The following is an 18,553-nucleotide window of genomic DNA, read 5'->3' as shown; positions in this document are numbered from 1 at the left end:
CAAAATCACATAAATTCAAATCACCCAACAATGACATCTGTTCCATCTTTGATATATACTGCACTGTTACTTGATGCACTTTAGTGTAACTTCTGAAGAAGTGTTTTTTTCCTTTTCTTTTTCAGTAGTAGTGAGAATAAGCTAATCTTTTAGCCTTTTCCTTAAGCTGAAAGGATTATTATCCACTATTTCTAAGACAGCTTCTTTCAGAAATAACAACCAGCACCTGTAGAAAAGAAAGAACTAATACTACTGAACTTTTTTTTTTCGTGGAATAAATATAACCAGCTTTTGTATGGTGAAAATATAATATGAAATGTATTTAAACTTAGACTAATTATAGCAAACAGCTGAAGAACTGATTGTAGATTGCAAAGATATAGTCCAATATCAGAAGTACCTATACAGCAATTTGACAGATACAGCAATATTATTGCCTTATTTCTTCTATCAAGGTAAAATGAAATAATAGATTTTGGATACTGTCTGTGAGACTTTCAGCCCATTAGAAAATTAGACAGAGTAGTTATTTATAATTCAGTTCTAGGAGTGGAGGGATGGGGGATGCAATTGGAAATCTTCAAACTGAGCATAAATTTTGTATAGTTTGTATAGGACATGTTTCATGTATTTTCATCATATCCCATTTAAGGTGCCATAGGAAAGTTCATCCTCCATAAAAAGCATTGTCTGTTGCAATTTTATTCAAAAGACAAAGTTGACTTTCTACTGAAATATCATTGGATATAAATTTTGATATTAAAAAGTCTTACAATCGTAAAGCGAGTAATACAATTTACTGTCATTTATTATTCATAAAAACATATGTTCATCTTGTTCATAAAACTGAAGTGTGAAAATACAATTGAATATAATGGTATTTTGCAAGGAAAGAAAACAAAAGTTTATATTTATTCCAATAAATGCTATTGGAAAATATTGTTATCTATAAATATACGGTAGAATCTCTCTTAACCGGCAACAACAGGACTTCACATCCCGGTTACGAGATTTTGCCAGATAATTGAATATATATATTTTGAGAACTTATCTGTTAATGTTTTATGATGCCATCTGTAGAAATTGCAGCATGCAAAGTTCATTGATCATGTTTTTCAATCTGCCGGCCATAATTAAATAAATAACATCAAAATCGTGGAGATTTTTTTTAAATTTAAAACACATACACATAATTTTATATTTCACAAAATCAAATTTAAACAGCATTTAAAAATTACAGTATTATCACATAAAAGTTGTGAATATCTTAGTGTGACAACATAACATAACTTTGAATGTCTGCCTGCTTACAAGATTGTCCCCGGAGCTTTAAAAATTCATTGTGTATACAATGCAGTTTCATAACATCATGTGCTGACATAGATGAATGTTGCTCAGCAAATCTTATGAAAGTCTGCAATCCTTTATCAGCTTCCTTCCATGTAATTTTCTTGGTCTGCTTTCCGTCATCCTTATCTTCATCCTTCTTCTCCTCATCATCATCTTTCTCCTTTCCCAGCACATGTTCGATTATTTCATCATCATCGAGAGAGAGTGATGAGAACTGAATTGTCTACATCCACCCAAGCCTGTGCCTCCTCTTTCACTGACACTAACCTTCTCCGAATGTATTACTAAATCCAAGATGTCGGACACGGGACATGTTTTAAAACCACGAAAATCTTCTTCACTTGATTCGTCATCTTCAAACAATGATCATTGGCCACAATTTATGCCAACAGTGATGCAAAGTAATGTTTTTTACATTCTTCCAGGTAAGAGATAAAGTAAATATGGTGTCTTTCAATGCGAACTTTCTGAAAATCTTGGATGCTGCCTTCAGCGTTCACACATCGACACATAAAAAGAAAGCGGCAGTTCATCTTTATATTCTCGATTCGACTCGACTGTACATACAACAGTGTTGTCAGAATGCAAGCCCATTGCATATTTTTCTTATCTCATAGGCTTAAATTTCAGGTTTAAATTTAGACTTTCGAAAGTGCCTTTGTTTTGGTATTGCTGGTTAATTGGGTGCTGGTTACGAGAGATTTTACTGTACAACAGTGATTTTCAATGCAAGCATTTGAAAATAGCATGAAAATAATTTCTGCAATATGGCTATTCAAATGAAAGAACATAAATTGTATTTTTTCATTGCACTGATTTGATAAATAAAAGACAGCAATTTACTATTACTAAATAAATTCATTGCTATGGTAATCCCTTAACATATTTCTGAATAGACTGTTTATTTTCACTTTTGTGAAATTTGTTTTTATCTTTGGGAACAGACGCAATCAGTAAATTGTTCAGAAAAAAAGTTGAAATATCAAAAGACAATGAAAGAAATTCCAAATATAACACAATATACTTTAAGTCAAGTGACACAAAATTTGCTCCATTACAGTTAATCATTCACCAATGACTCCACAATCACCATTAAGGGATTAACGGCAGAGGAAGGTAGTTACACGATAAAAGACAGAATACTACTCATGTTTTAATCCATAAAAAATCATAAGATGATCTGAGTATTTCATTCTGTTTTTTTTAGCCTCCCAACCAGTCAAAATGAATGAAATACTCAGATCACCTTATGATTTTCTATGGATTAAAACATGAGTAGTATTCTGTCTTTTATCACTGTTAATCCTGTGTGTATATATATATACATATATACGGGATTAATCTCTCTCTTTCTCTCTCTCTCTCTATATATATATATATATAGAGAGAGAGAGAGAGAGTATATATATGGAAGTAGATTGCAGTGCTGCGATCGCAATGGTGCACATGCATGCTGAGTTTGTTGATTCCTTAGCAAGGCATTGGTGGCATTTTCAGACATTCTCACAGTGCATATGCTTCTTGGTGTGTGTGTTTATAACATCTAAGAAAATCAAATTGCCCACCACATGTGAAATTAGTCAGTTATCCATTTTTTGAATGCGAGGAACGTTAAAGCAGCTGAAATTTATCAGCAAATGATTGAGGTTTATGGAGAATACACAATGAGTGATTCAATGGTACAAAGCTGGGTAAGACTTTTTAATGAAGGAAGGACAGGTGTGCACGATGATGAATGGAGTGGGCGATCATCTTTAGTGACTGGCAATTTGGTGCATTCAGTTGAAGAGAAGATTCGACAGAATAGGGATTCACTATGATGTCACTCTCGCTGCAATTTCCAGAAGTTTCCCGTTCAACACAACAACTTCTCGCCACCTTCAGCTGGGAATAATTCCATCATCCCCATATAGTCCTGACCTCGTGCCAAGTGACTTTCACCTGTTCAAACATCTGAAATCTATCCTTGGTGGCCGGCAAGTCAATACATGGTTTGCATCACAGGCAGCAACCTTTTACGATGAAGGTATACAACTCTTGGTGCCCTGTTATGATAAGTGCCTGGTACATTTCTGAACAATGGCAGAAATTATGTAGAAAAGTAGTGAAAGATGTTTACTTTAATTTCCAATAAAGTTTTTTTGTAAGTATATGTTTGTTTCTCTGACAGCCCATCGGAACTTACTTTCTGGACATACCTCTTATTATTAAAAGAGACCTCCAGGGAGTCTGGGTCTCATCGAGTCAGGCCACAAACTACCTACGCCACCTGTAATACTTGTTCTTGAATTCATTCACGTTACTTGCACATACAACATTCATTGGCAGTCTATTTTGATCATACACTGCTCTATGAGAGAATGATACCAAAAAATACTTTTTGGTATTCATTCTCAGCTTCCAAAGATGCCTTCTCGTCCTTTCCCTGTCCTCTATAAAATGAAAAATTCCATCTCTGTATGACCATTTCAATTATATCACTGCTCTTTATTCTATTTGCAAGTGTCTACAGTCTTAAAAATTCTCAATTTGTCTTCATAATCGGTATTCTACAATCCTGATATCATTTTTAACACTCTCCTTTGAAAACTCTCTCCCCTATATCAAGATCATCACAGAAACCAGGAGAGATTGAATCGGTGCACAATAGTCAAAGTGAGGTGTTATCAAGATGACTTCTTTATCGATGCATGTTATGGTTCATTGAACATTGCAGTAATCCTCTGAGTTGTATTTGCAATCTTTGCTATATATCACTTGAACTACTAAACTCTGATCCATAGACTGCTCAATTTCTTCTAGCATAATCCTACCAATATAATATTACACTGGATATCTTATCACAAAAAAGTATACGACTTTACAATTAGTAACATTGAACTGATAGCCAGTTTCACATGACCACAGTTCCATCCTATTCAAATCATTCTGTAAGTACTGCATGTCAATTGCATTCCTGATTACCCTGACTTTCTTTGCATCATCAGCTGATAGCTATATGTCACCTGTCAAATCCTTGCCAGTGTCATTAATGTATAGATTGAAAAACAATAGACCAAAGACTGATCCTGGTCGTAAACTACTGGTTTCCTTGAATCTTGAAGACTAACATCCCTCATATACCACTTTTCGATATCTGTCAGTCAGCCATCCTGTTATCTACGCTAACAGTTTATAATCCAGTCCCATCTTCTCCAGTTTATTACAATATATACATTCCACTGCTATGCAATGCAATCCATTCCCATATTCCCCAGTTTATTTATTAATGAATAAATTCGTGATTACTGATTCAGATTTTTTAATCAGAAAATAAGTTGAGGAACAGTTATATAAAGTAATATTTGTGTCTCTTTGATAGTCAAATTCTTGGAATACAAAGTAATGAAGTTTGTTGTGACTGCAGTTCTCCAGATCCACGATGGGCAAGTATCAACTTGGGCATAACTTTATGTATAGAATGCTCTGGCATTCACAGGTAAAGAATAGTGTTTTCTTAATCTTTCTTTTCACTGGAATATATTGACATAAGTTTTTGCAGAATTGACCTTCTTCAGTAGAAATTATTACATTAGAGAAGTAATAGTAGGCATAGTAGAATGGAATATTTCAAATTAAATATGCATAAAGTAAACTCCTCATGTGATGTTACAGGTAAAGAGTTTGATCTGACCCCCCTGTTAGTCCAGTAGGAGACAGAGGAAGAGATAGTCATGTGTACATATATAAATAAAAGAAAAATAGAAATAACCTTGGCTGGTTTTCAGAATTACTTTCCAAAATTGGTAAAGATTGAGATGATCATTAGTGTTCACTCTCTGTTACTGTACTCCAGAGGTCTCTTTATATATCTTTTCAGGGTACTCTTATATCTTACTACTTGTATTTGAAAAATATATGACTCGTTCTTTGTTGGTCTATCTGTCATTGATGAGACCTGAATAAAGATGAAACTGGTCAGGATAGTGCCTGTTCCCATAATAAATAGCACTGTAATAATAATAAATAAATATGGATATCATTTACATAAATTTATTATTATTATTATTTTTTTTTGTAGAATTTTTGGCTGTTTCATAACCATTTGGGATACAGTAGGAAGACATAAACATAAAAATTGACATGAATTAAATTGAAAGTGTGTATGATATTATATGTCTATCAACTGCAGAAGGATAACTCCTTCTACGATAATAGATTTCGAGGAATAAATAAAATAAAAATTTCATATTCAAATAATTATGAATGAACTGCAATTTTGGGAAGTTATCCTAATTAATGCGAATGATGAGTATTAATTAGGATAACTTCCCAAAATTGCAGTTTAATGCAGTAAGTTTTGTTGAGGTTAGGATTGAGAATGTGTACTTCACAGCTTTCTTTGTGTAATCTTTCCAGAAGAAAACAACTTGTGTAAAACTTTAGTATTATTCCATTGAATTATGTGCTTTAGACAAGTTGTGGCTAGCTAGTCCACAAATATTTTGGGGTCTTGAAGAGAAATATATTCTTGATATTCTTCAAAACAAATTTGAGCAGAATGACCAATCTGTCCATAATAACACAGGCCACATGAACAAGGGATTCTGTAAACTCCAGGATAAGAAAAAGGAGATATTTGTCTTTTGGAGAGACAAGGAAGATATTTAGTTTACACTAGACAGAGACTTGTACGTCATTCTGACAAGAAAGTCTTGCAATTTGGGTGGTGCTAGAGTCGCTGAAGAACATGGCGGTGGATTTGAGCTGGGGTAAAAAAAAAAAGTGTTTTTAAAGGTGTATATTGTGACTTTTGTCGCAAACTGTGCTACATTTTTCTCAGTAATACAAGTGTTCTTTAGCAGTGGAATGTCTTGGGAATGAGATGAGAAGTATGAACGTTGAGATTAGGCGAATGGAAGAGATGAATGCAAGGCAAATCAGTAGGAGTGAGAGAGCGTTATCTGGAATAATAGAAGAGTAGGGAAAAGGAGCAGTGGAAGAGAGGGAATACGAGAGAGGTATGGAAATGATAGAAGAGGAGAGAATAGGAGCAGTAGAAGAGAGGAAATGAGAGAGATAGTTATCTCTTTCTCTCAGAAAGAGAGATAACTTTTATCATTCCCATACTCTCTCATGAGAGAGTATGGAAATGATAAAAGAAGTGAGAATGGAAATGGCGAGAAAGAATGAGAAGAATGCAAGGGAGTGCCAGAAACAGGGATAGAGTGAGAGGGAGGTATGGAATGATAGAGGAGGAGAGAATAGAAACGGTAGAAGAGAGGGAATGAGAGAGAGAGTTATGAGAATGATAGAAGAGGAGAGAATAGGAGCACTAGAAGAGAGGAAATGAGAGAGAGAGTTATTTCTTTCTCTCAGAAAGAGAGATAACTTATCATTCCCATAGTCTCTCATGAGAGAGTATGGAAATGATAGAAGAGGAGAGAATAGAAACAGTAGAAGAGGAGAGAATGGAAACAGTCAGAGAGAATGAGAAGAATGCGAGGGAGTGCTGGAACCAGGGATAGAGGGAATGAGAGGGAGGTATGGGAATGTTAGAAGAGGAGAGAATAGAAACAATAGAAGAGAGGGAATGAGAGAGAGAGAGTTATGGGAATGATAGAAGAGGAGAGAATGGAAACACTCGGAGAGAGAGAACGAGAAGAATGCAAGGGAATGCTGGAACCAGGGATAGAGTGATGCCAGGACAGCAGGTAAGTAGGGGAACACAGAGTGAAAGAGTTAGAGGTGAGAGAGTGAGGGATGCAGGTGAGCAATCAAGGAACAGAGTGGTAAGAGCTATGATGTATGGAGACTCGATGATCCGTGGTGTGCAAGATAGGATGCCAGAGGAGTGTTTGCCTGGAGGAACAATAAAGAGTGTGGCTGTGGCAATTAAGCGGGATGAAAGGGTGGATGAGATGATTGTGATGGTGGACAAGAATAATTGAGAGGCAATGTAAATTGGGTGGCAAGAGATCTGAGATTCTTGCATGAGGTTGTACAAAAGAAAATGCACAGAGGAAAGATTGTGTGTGTTGGCCAGGTATGATAGTGACGAACTGAGCAGAAGAGCAGTAATAATGAATAGCATAATAAACAGATGTGTCAGAAGAGAGGATTGGAATATGTGGAGGCTTGGAGGGCATTTGAGAACACAAATGAACTGTATGCGAGAGACCACTTGCATTTGAATGAGGAAGAACATAGGCATCTGGAGAGATTGCTGTTTTCTGAACAAGTTGGTGTGTCAATACAGGAAAACTAGAATTCCCAGGATGGATGCTAGCAGGGATGACCTTTTGTGGGAATGGGTGCTTGGGGAAAGGGAGACAACATCGTTTAACAGGACATTTTTATGCTAATACCAGGAGTATCCAGAATAAAGGAGATGAATTGTCCAGTCTGATAGAATCAGCCTGGCCAAACATTATTGGGATCTCTGAGATATGGTTGATGGAGGATGATATAATAACAGGAATAGAAGTAGCAGGGTACAGCATTTTTTGGCAGGATAGGAAGGGAAAACGCAGAGGTGGAATACTGCTTATGAGATGACTCATGGCCTCTAAGAGTGGAGGCTTTGGAAGACAGTCACCCTGGTTTCGAAAGCATATGGTGTGAGGTAGAAGTGGGCAAGACAGGATATTTAGTGGGGTATTGCTAGAAGTCAAGGAGCACAGAGGGTGGGGAGCTAATTATTTCAGTTGAGCTTGGGATGTGCAAGAAGAATGATTGTTATGGGAGATCTTAACTACAGCAGTATAAGCTTGGAAGAGGAAAATGCATGTAGTAATAAGGGAATGAAATTTCTAGAATTCTTGAGGGACAAATGTCTTAGGCAACATGTAATAGAGGGAACAAGATGTTGAAGAATTTTGGATTTGGTCATGGCATCAGAAGAGATGATAATAACTGCTATGACATCTCTTCCCCCCCCCCCCCCAGTTGGAGAGAGTGACCATGTGGTTTTGACTTAGAAGATGAATAGACATGCAGGAGTATCTTATAAGACAGGTGATTATAATAGTCTTAGATATCAAGTTGGGTCAGTTCCATGGAGGGTGGAATTGGAAGGCCAGGATATCATTAGTGCTTAGGAAATTGTGAAGGAATATTTGTTAGCAGCAATAGTAAGCTGTACACCGTGAGTGAAGAAAACATAATTTGGTGGAAAGGAGATTACAAACAATATCAAACAGGAACTGCAGATGAAAAGAGATTATAGAAGAAATATAAGGAGAGGGGGTGGAGAGCAGATGCATGAAAAATATAAGACTGAGGCCAGGAGAGTAACTAGTATGGTGAGGAAGGCAAAACTGGAATATGAGAAGAGATTGGCCCTAAGATCCAAAGAAAATCCTAGAGAATTTTTCAGCTATGTGGCCAGTAGGAGGAGAAATGATTGTGGAAGAATGACATTGTGAGATAAAAATGGGAATAGAGTGACTAATGGAGAGGACATGGTGGAGTTGTTCAATGAACACTTTTTGGTGTATTTCATCCTGGAGAAATAGGTTTTAATATTAGAGGGATAGGGCAGGTTTAGAGGTGCAAGAGGAGAGTGTGTTCCAAATACTGAGTACTCTGGATGTCAGTAAAGCTGTGGGACAGGATGATATTTCCCCACGGATTGTGAGAGAATGTGCTTAAAAACTGACAGCTCCATTGACCTGGCTTTTCAATGAAAGTCTGGCTATGGGAAAGGTACCATGGAATGGATAAAGGTAAGATAAAGGTGTCATTGCATAAGGGCATTAGCAGACTGGAAGTGTCTAATTATATGCCAGTTTGTGTGTCATCGGTAGTTGTTAAGGTCTTGGAGAAATTAGTGAGGGACCATATACAGCATTGGGAAGATGAGGGTAATGTTATCTATGAGAATCAACATGGATTTGTTAAGGGGTGCTCTTTCTTTACTAATATGATTGCCTTTTATAATAAGTTGACAATAGCAGTTGATGAGGGAAAGGCATATACTCCATTTTTTTTTTGGATTTTGCAAACATTTGACAGGGTGCCACAGAAGCTGATACTTAAGTTGCAGCACATGGATTTAGATGTCAGGTTATTCAACTGGATTCAGGATTCGCTGTCTGATAGGTATCAGAGAGTTGTGTGTGTGGTGGGGCAATATCAAGGAGGCAGAAGGTTACAAGTGGGATTCCACATGGCTCAGTACTGGGACCTGTATTGTTTAACCTTTATATTAGTGGATTGCAAGGGGATATTCAGTTGCTTGCAGATGATGTGGGAAGGATTATTAGTAATAATGCAGATGCAACAGCCCTACAAGAGAATTTGAATAAACTAGACAGATGGGTGAATGAATGGAAGCGTTGATTTAATGCAGCAAAATGTAAAATCTTGAACTTTGGGATACATTGATGGGAGGCTGCATACTCGATTGAAGGAGCTGTACTGGAGGAAGTAGGGGAGACAAGAGATCTGGAAGTGACGATTGATAGAAAACTGAAATTCAGGGAGCATATTGCAAAGGTGGTGAAGGTAACCCAGAGGATTGCTGCAATACTGAGAAGGATGCTGATCTGCATAGATAAGTTATTTCCTTTGTACACTTAGACTGTTGTTCTCAAATTTGGTCCCCAGGATTTGAAGGGGATAAATTAACTCTGGAAAGGGTACAGAGGCAGATAACAAAGATGGTTTCAGGACTGTACAATGTTAGTTATGAGGATCAGCTGAGGGAATGTGATCTGCAGAGTTTGGTGGATAGAAGAAAGAGAGGTGATATAGTATCGAGAGTTTTAAACTGTTGAGAGCAGTTATAGGGTTGACACTGGGGAGTTCTTTCACTTGATGGAATAGTGGGAAGCAACAGTGATGAAAAGGGGGTCATCCCTGGAAGTTACGAAAGGAAGCTGTGAGCAAGAGGGTAAGGAGTGGTTTCTTTGCGTTGAGGGTAGTTGAACTGTGGAATGCATTGCCTGATAGAGTGGTGAGAGCAAGAACGGTCAGTGAGTTCAAGGAGTGGTATGATAGACTTTATTCCTCGGAATGACTTCCCACAACGAGTCTCTTGATTCCATGGAGGCCTGAATAATAATAATAATTATTATTTTTACAGCTATTTTGCCTGCTTTGGTTTAAGAGTATCCCTGTTTTAATGTCATTGGCTTTTTACTCAAGAATTCTTAGGGCATTGTAGATGTAATTTAGAGACAAATATATGTAGCATAATAGAAGAAAATTCGCACATACCTTTTCTTGGATGTTGTTGCCTGTCTTCTTTCTGCAGTGTGCATACTTCTGCTGTTATGGTATTGAAAGGTTATGATGTCTTCAACACCATAACAGCAGAAGTATGCACACCGCAGAAAGAAGACAGGCAACAATATCCAAGAAAAGGTATGTGCAAATTTTCTTCTGTTATGCTATATATATTTGTCTCTAAAATATATCTGCAATTCCCTAAGAATTCTTGAGTAAAAAGCCAATTACATTAAAAGAGGAGCACTCCTAAACAAAAGCAGGCAAAATAGCCATAAAAATAATAGTTTTTAAGAGGAGTAACATGGGAGTTTTCCTGGAAATAATAATAATAATTTTTTTTCTGATAGTTCTTACATATTGAAGACTAGAAACTTCTCAAGGAGTATTAAGATGAAGGCCATAATTATTAATTATTTTATTGAATTGTTTTTACATTCGACAATAGACGCTGATAATAGACAGTTCATTGTTTAAAAGAAAATGAGTGAAAAAAATTTTATGAGCTCTCTCAACTAAAGATTTAACTGCACTGTATTTCTGACAGGAGTGTTGAAGTGCAGCAACATTTAGTGTATTTGCCAGTATGGACAAAGTTCATTTCCATACAGCAAGAACATCAACAATGAGAGATTCCATAGAAATTCCTTTTGTCTGCATTTGTAATTTGTTTTGACACCTGAAGTATCTTGAATTAAAGACAAAATCAAATAATTTCACAATATCAGGAGTAAAATGTATTAATTCAATTGTATTAGCCAGAGAGATGTTTGTGAACAGTGAAACTACTTCAGAACTTATTAAAAGATTGTGGATTGTAAGGATAATCCTGAAATTTTTATTCAAATCTACTGCATTTTCAATGGTATCCGGAGAGTTCATCGAAAAAACAATTCACCAAAAATTTTTAATTTTTTAAAATTTTTGGTGAAGTCCATAATCATCATCAACAACCATGGGTCCAAAGCCCATAGGTGTCTGATGTCATCTTGACATGACTCTTCCATTGCATTCTGTTTTGTGCAAGATGACTCAGTTTGTGTATAGAGTTTCTGCACCATTTGACAATGTAATCTCCCCATTCTCTGTTTGGTCTTCCTTTTTTGTTCTTTCCTTCAATTATCCCAAACAGCAGCATTTTTATTTTCCTCTCATCGTTCATTCTACATATATGGCCAAAGAGACATAGTTTCCTTTTGATTTTTTTAGGATCAGGTTTTCTTTTGGTTATATTCGTCTGTAGATTTCCTCATTGCTCACTTTCTGGATCCAGGTTATTCTCAAGATCTTTCTATAGCACTACCTCTCAAATGCTAATATCCTCCTTTCAGATCCTCTCAGGAGTACCCAGGCCTCACATCCCTAGAACATGCTGCTGAAGATACAGGTTTCTACAATGTGCAGTTTAGTTTGCATTTTATAGCTCGGCTCTTCCATATTTTGTTCATGGCTTTTAAAATAGTTGTTGCTCTGGCTATTCTAATTTTGATCTCTTTTTTGGGGTCCAAGTCATGCATCATGTGGCATCCAAGATATGTAAAGTGTGCCACATTTTCCAGTTGAAATCTGTCTGTCGTAACTCTGTTCAGTAACTCCTGTTGTCCGAATAGCATTGTTTTAGTTTTTTCAAAGTTGACATTTAGTCCATATCTTTTTCCTTCTGTGTATAGTGTTTGCAATGTCTGTTCCAGCCTTGCTGCATCATCTTCAATCAGGACGATGTCATCTGCAAAGCAGAGGTAGTTTATTCTCATGCCATTTATTGAAATGCCTCCACCTTCTTTAATCTTATCTAGTGTTCTTCCTAGATGTGTGATGAAGATGATTGGTGATATTGGGTCCCCTTGTCTTGTGCCTTGACTAGTGGCAAACCAATCTCCTGTCTCACCTGCTATTCTGATTTTTGCTTGTGCTTGGCTGTTTATATCTTTCAGCAGGTGGATCAATTTATTGTCTACACCATAGGATTCCAAGACAGCCCATGTTATATTTTGGTCAATATTATCAGATGCTTTTTGGAAGTCCACGAAACAGCAGAATATATTTTTGTTCTTTCTTTCTTTGAGCTTTCTCTGCTATTAGTCTTAGTGCGAGTATTTGTTGCACTGAACTTCGATCTTTTCAAAATCCAGCTTGCTCATCAGGAAGATGTGCCTCCATTTGACCCTTCAGGCGTTCTGTTAGTATTTTCATCAGAACTTTGCCAAGATGACTCATTAATGCAATAGTTCTGTAATTGGTGCATTCTAAAGCACTGCCTTTCTTATGAAGGACAACCAAGACCGATTTTTTCCACTCTTCTGGGGTATACCCTGATCTCCATATTTCATTGCATAGCTTATGCATTTCTTTTACAACTGATTCTTCCCCATATTTTAGCATCTCACCTATTATGTTGTCATCTCCAGGACTCTTGTTGTTCTTGAGATGTTTTATAGCCTTATTCACCTCCTCTTCCTAGGTGTCATTTTCAAATATCTCTGCTGGTGGAGAGATTGCTTTTAGTTTTTTGATTACTTCTGCTGCAGTATTATTTAGTTGACTTTTATATAATTCGCTGCAATATCTTGTCCATCTGTGTATCATTTCTGTCTTGTCCATCAATACTTTACCATCTTCATCTTTGACTGCTACTGATCTTGTTTGCCACTTCCTATTGACATTTCTTATAAGTTTGTAGACCTCTCTAGTTTTGTGTTCTCCATAGTACTGTTCAGTGTCTTTGGACTGGTCCTCCAACCATTTGGCTTTATCAGATCTTGCTGCTTTCCGTACTTCATTACATTTTTGATGGTATAACTCATCTGCTGCCTCTGAATTATCTCTTTTAAGTTTCAGTTCTCTTTTCTCTTGTACCAATTTTAGGGTTTCCTGAGTCATCCATTTCTTGTTGATCTTTTCTCTTTCAGGAATTAATTCCTCTACTGCTTTTTTAGCACTGTAGTCAGTCGTTCTGCTCTTGTATCTATATTTTAGTTTTTACTTGGGGTCTTAAGTTTAGTTTCCAATATGTTCTGATATGCTGTTCTTAGCCTATCTTCATTTAGTTTTGAGATGTCTCTAGCTTTTTGTAACTTTCCTTTATACTTCTGTTTCGGTTTTAGTCTTATATTCGCAATCACTTAGCTGTGGTCCGAATCAATATCAGCTCCTTGGAATGATCTGCACTGTTGAACTGAGGTCTCCATTTCTGGTCTATTAATATCAGGTCGATCATATTCCTGTGTTTGCCATCGAAGGAGCGCCATGTCCATTTACGACCATCTTTTTGTTGGAATTTGGTATTGCAAATCATCAGGTTGTTATCCGTGTCAAATTCCAGAAGCATCTCTCCACGTTCATTTCTTTCTCCATATCCAAATTTTCCCATAACCTTTTCCCATTCTGTGTTATTTTTGCCAATCTTTGCATCCCAGTCTCCTCCAATGATGAGTATATCCTGCTTTGGCACCTCATCAATTTCTAGTTGTAGATCCCTGTAAAATCTCTCATGTTTTCATCTGCACTCTCTGCAGTGGGCGCATATATTTGAATGGTCGTGATATTAAATGGTTGGGCACTGAATCTTGCAATCATTATTCTTTCACTAACTGGTTTGTATAATAGTTTGTATAATATAAGTCCATAATAACAATGGTTTTTGGAGCTACCTCGTAATCTAACCTTTTCGATAATACTGAGATTTCATCATTGGATAAATGATGTCCCAAAATACTGATAACAGTTCTTAAGGAGTCAGTCTGTTGAGCAGAATATTCTGCTTATTCAGTAGAGATTGAAATTTCTGAATATGACATTGTTTAACTGTCATGAAAACTTTTCCACTGAGTCAGACAAAATCTTATGAATGGTATCATATTCTTCCCTAAATAATACATTGGATAATTCCATTTTAATAGAATCAACATTATGATTAATAAAAAAAGTTACTTTTTTTTGCTTCATGGATCTGATTAATCAGTAAACAAAAAATGTGCATGCATGTATATGTGACATGCTTGAGGAGAACATAATACCACTTTTCAGCAAGTTGCAATTAATTGTGCTCTCCTGCAGCATTTCAAAAAGGTTATTCTGTTTATATATTTAAATCTTTTGAATATTTATTTTCTTACCGCAGATGTTTTCTTGGAAATACTCTCTCTCTAAAGCATATGAATAGATATGAAAATTGAGGTAGAAGTAGTATTTTCATTATAATAATAATAATAAATAAATACAGATGCTATTTATTTTTGTAAAATAAATAATAAATTTATCTAAGTAGCATCCATATTTCATTTATTTATTTTTATCAGCATCATTATAATCATCATTATTATTATACATCTACTCCCACATCTAGATTTTCAAAACATAGCACTACACTGTCTGAAAGGAAGTGTGCTGTGCATTAGATACTAAACTAATTGATGTGAAGTAAGCAGCTTCAATATAGAAGTAGCTTCATTGGGAAGATAATTTACATACAAACTTTGTCTATTTACATTTGGGTAAAGATTTAAAACAAGAACATGATTTCTTGTCTAGTATAATTCTCTTTATGGAGGACTTCAATTTTATTCCATTGATCTCTTAAGAATGGTTTTCATGGAAGATTTGCTCCATTCCATTAAACTTTGATTTGAAAATACTGCATGCCTGAAAAGATTGGATTCTTAAAACCATGGTACCTTAGTCTTGATGGGCTTATAAACAACTTTTTCAGCAATCATCTTCCAAAGATACGTGGGCTGTTCAATAAGTAATAAGACTAATTTTACTGTGGCAAAACCACTCATCACAATATTAATTTCTGTGGAATAAAGAAATGTTGCTGTCTATATTAACAAAAGAGGTTGATAGATGGCGCATACGGGCTGATGTGCCAGAGTGTCACGTGACTAAACGCAAGTGCTCATCGGTGCACCTACGAAGCGTGACCAGTCTTCGAAATGGAAGCGTCCTTGGAACAGTGTTATGCGATTAAATTTTGTGTGCGTTTGCAAAAATTGGCATCGGACACTTTTAACATGATACGCGAAGCTTTCCACGATGAAGCAATGTCGAGGGCAAGTGTTTTTCGCTGGCATAAAACTTAAGGAAGGAAGGCAAAATGTGGAAGATCTTGAACGTGAGGGAAGACCTTCACCTTCCATCACAGAGACAATGATCAACACAGCAGCGATTATCATCAAGCGCGTCAAAAGGAAGCATCCATTGCTGAAGAATGGCTTCTTATTGCACCACAATAATGCAAGGCCACATATTGTTGGTTGTGTAGTGGACGTTTTGCAGAGATATCCTACCACACCCTCCATACAGTCCTGATCTGGCACCGTGCGATTTCTGGCTGTTTCCTCAGCTCAAGAAACCACTAAGAGGCCACCATTTCGAAAGCAACAAAGCATGTGTAAAAGCCGCGGGGCCTGCCCATGTGTTTAAGAAGTGGACGCAACGTTGGAACAAATGCATCGAGTCTCATGGTAGTTACTTCGAAAAAGACCATGTAAATGATGACGATTAAAGGTAATCTGTTTTCTGTATAAATATAGTCTTATTACTTATTGAGCAGCCTACGTATATGTAGTGTTGGTTCTATATGCCCAAGGTGTCTCATAGAAGAGATATTCATATCATGCCTCCTCTATCTTGCACCATAGGACATTGGGAAAATACTCAATAGTCACTGATATATGTAGTGTTGGTTCTATATGCCCATGGTGTTTCATAGAAAAGATATTCATATCATGCCTCTATCTTGCACCATAGGATATTGGGGAAATACTCAATAGTTACTGATAAAGATAAGTCTTCTGGCACATATATAGTATTCTTCCAGTTGTACTAAAAGGTTGTGCTCCTGAATCCTTCCTGTGTCATGTCCACAAGCTGTCATACTCATCTGGCATCTACCCAATAGCATGGAAACAAGCTCTTATCCAACCTGTTCCTATAAAGCAAGATAAAAGTCAAATATCAAAGTATCGCCCTATTGTTCTTACTTAATACTATAAAGATCATTTATAGTCTACATAAATAGAGAAAAAGATCATTTATAGCCTACTAATTAACTGGTTGCAATTAATTAATTATCCCAAATAAGGATTCCTCTATCCTTGTTGCACAGCTGATCTCATGGAATCTCTGACCTGTTGCTAGAATCCTGAGGAAGTATCAGTTCATGTTTATCTCCTAGGGAAAGCCATTCAGTTTTCTAGCTACCAACAAAGATAAAGGCCCCACTTGAATCTTAGTGTCATCTTATAATCTTTTGTATTTTGGACAAACAATCTGTTCAAAACAACTATACAGAAGATATTTTGTATTTTGGACAAACAACTATACAGAAGAGATACTTAATCAACACCCATACTGTATCTACTACTGGAAGTTTTTTTTTTTTTTAAAGTAGGGGCTTGTACAGCATGGAGTAGATATAGAACACAAGATCCTCTGTTTTCATCTGTTTTTTGGATCATGCAGCTGTCCTCTCCTGATTTATGGAAGCAGTTTAATTTATCTTTTTTTTATATATATATTATTCGGCGAATATAGCAAAAGTCATGTTTGTGCTAATGTCAAAGGCAAATAAATTGCTTGATATTCCTCTTAAAGTTGAAGGTTATAGTTCTGAGGGAATATTTTACTTGGTAGGCTCCTCCACAGAAAACTGAGGTACATGGAATGAAAAAGAATAGCTTGTTCATTGAGTCAGCAGTTCTGTAAAAGGATGTTAGGCACCTGTTACTCTTGTAGCTGTAGATTTATCAGAAATGGAGGGGTATAATGGAGACTAGTTCTGTTGAACAATCTCTCCTCATGGGATGCATCCATGGTGGAAGGAACCTCCCCATGATGGTACAGGCTCCTTTCATTCTTCCTCTTTTCCTTTTATGCTATTTCTGTATCCTTCTCCCTATTTCCTGAGTATTTTATGCTGTCCTAATCTTCCAGATTAACTTAACTGGGATCCACTACCCTGCCACCGTGTTTGTCATGGGATGTCACCTGTGGACATGTGGAAAGGGATCCTGGTGGTCTCTGCTTTGGCAAGTCGGGTTGTCCTGGATGATCCAGCCAGGATCATTCAGTTGGTGGGCTTGCCTGCAAGAGCCAGTGACATTGCAGTAAGTCTCCTATCCCATCTCATCATCCAAGATCAGGGCCAAGGTCTGCTGTGGTGCTTGTATAGCATCCAGGGTAGCCTGGACATTCCATTTTCCTGAGCTGTTATTGCTCCCCTTTGAGTAGGCATTCATGTGTAGCTCTGTGGTGGGCAGGGAGCTCTGGTGGTGGGGGGAAAAAATCTCTTGAGCATGAATTCTTCATCCTCAAATATTTCAATAGCCTTAACCAGATCCCAACAAAGTGCTGATACCACCATACATAGATCATTTGATAATGGAGTTCAGTGAGTCACAGAAGACATGTGATACCAATTTAAATGCACCACTGTTTCTGAAAATACTAAAGGCAACATCATTGGATGGAATACAAATTACAGTTACATCGCATAAAATTCTAAACTCTTCTAGAGGTGATATCAGAATGGGATCTCCTTAATGTTGTTCAGAGAGATGTTCAGAGCTTAAAGATCAGGGAGTGACAAGTATGAAGAACATCATTATATGAACAGATGAATATCTGCTTCTAACCACTAGCATCCTTATTTTTGATACGTCTAAATCTCCAACATCTGTAAAAGCATGATATATCAATATTTTCCTGTTAGGCAGTACATTCCTAATTCACTGAGATGCTTTAAATGTCAGAAATATAAAAATGCCTAAACCACATGTCTATGATGTTGGTAATAAAGAGCATAATGACAAATCTTGCTCTACAAAGAAAGCTAAATGTGTTAGCTGTCAGGGAGATCCTCCAGCCTACTCCCATAATCATAAGCCTACTCTCATAAACATATCTTGTTCATAATCCCAGGACTGCCTATATATACAATTAATAAAGTATTAATTCTATATACTTGTATATATATATATATGTATATATA

General features: G+C 36.6%; 1 protein-coding gene across 2 annotated transcripts in view; it reads left to right on the top strand.

Annotated features, from left to right (window-relative positions):
- The window catches only part of CenB1A (Centaurin beta 1A), a 627,189-nt gene that overhangs the window by 419,345 nt on the left and 189,291 nt on the right, over positions 1 to 18,553 (top strand). For both annotated transcript variants that reach the window (XM_090408048.1, XM_090408046.1), the window contains one exon: positions 4,712 to 4,828. In XM_090408048.1, the coding sequence (XP_090264174.1) occupies positions 4,712 to 4,828 (117 nt within the window). The remainder of the gene's footprint in view (positions 1 to 4,711; positions 4,829 to 18,553) is intronic.

This window comes from Typopeltis vanoorti, chromosome 18 (assembly GCF_054136105.1).
Source record: "Typopeltis vanoorti isolate ZY-2024b chromosome 18, IOZ_Tvanoo_1.0, whole genome shotgun sequence".
NCBI classification, from domain to species: domain Eukaryota; kingdom Metazoa; phylum Arthropoda; class Arachnida; order Uropygi; family Thelyphonidae; genus Typopeltis; species Typopeltis vanoorti.
This window is presented reverse-complemented; position numbering and strand designations above follow the sequence as displayed.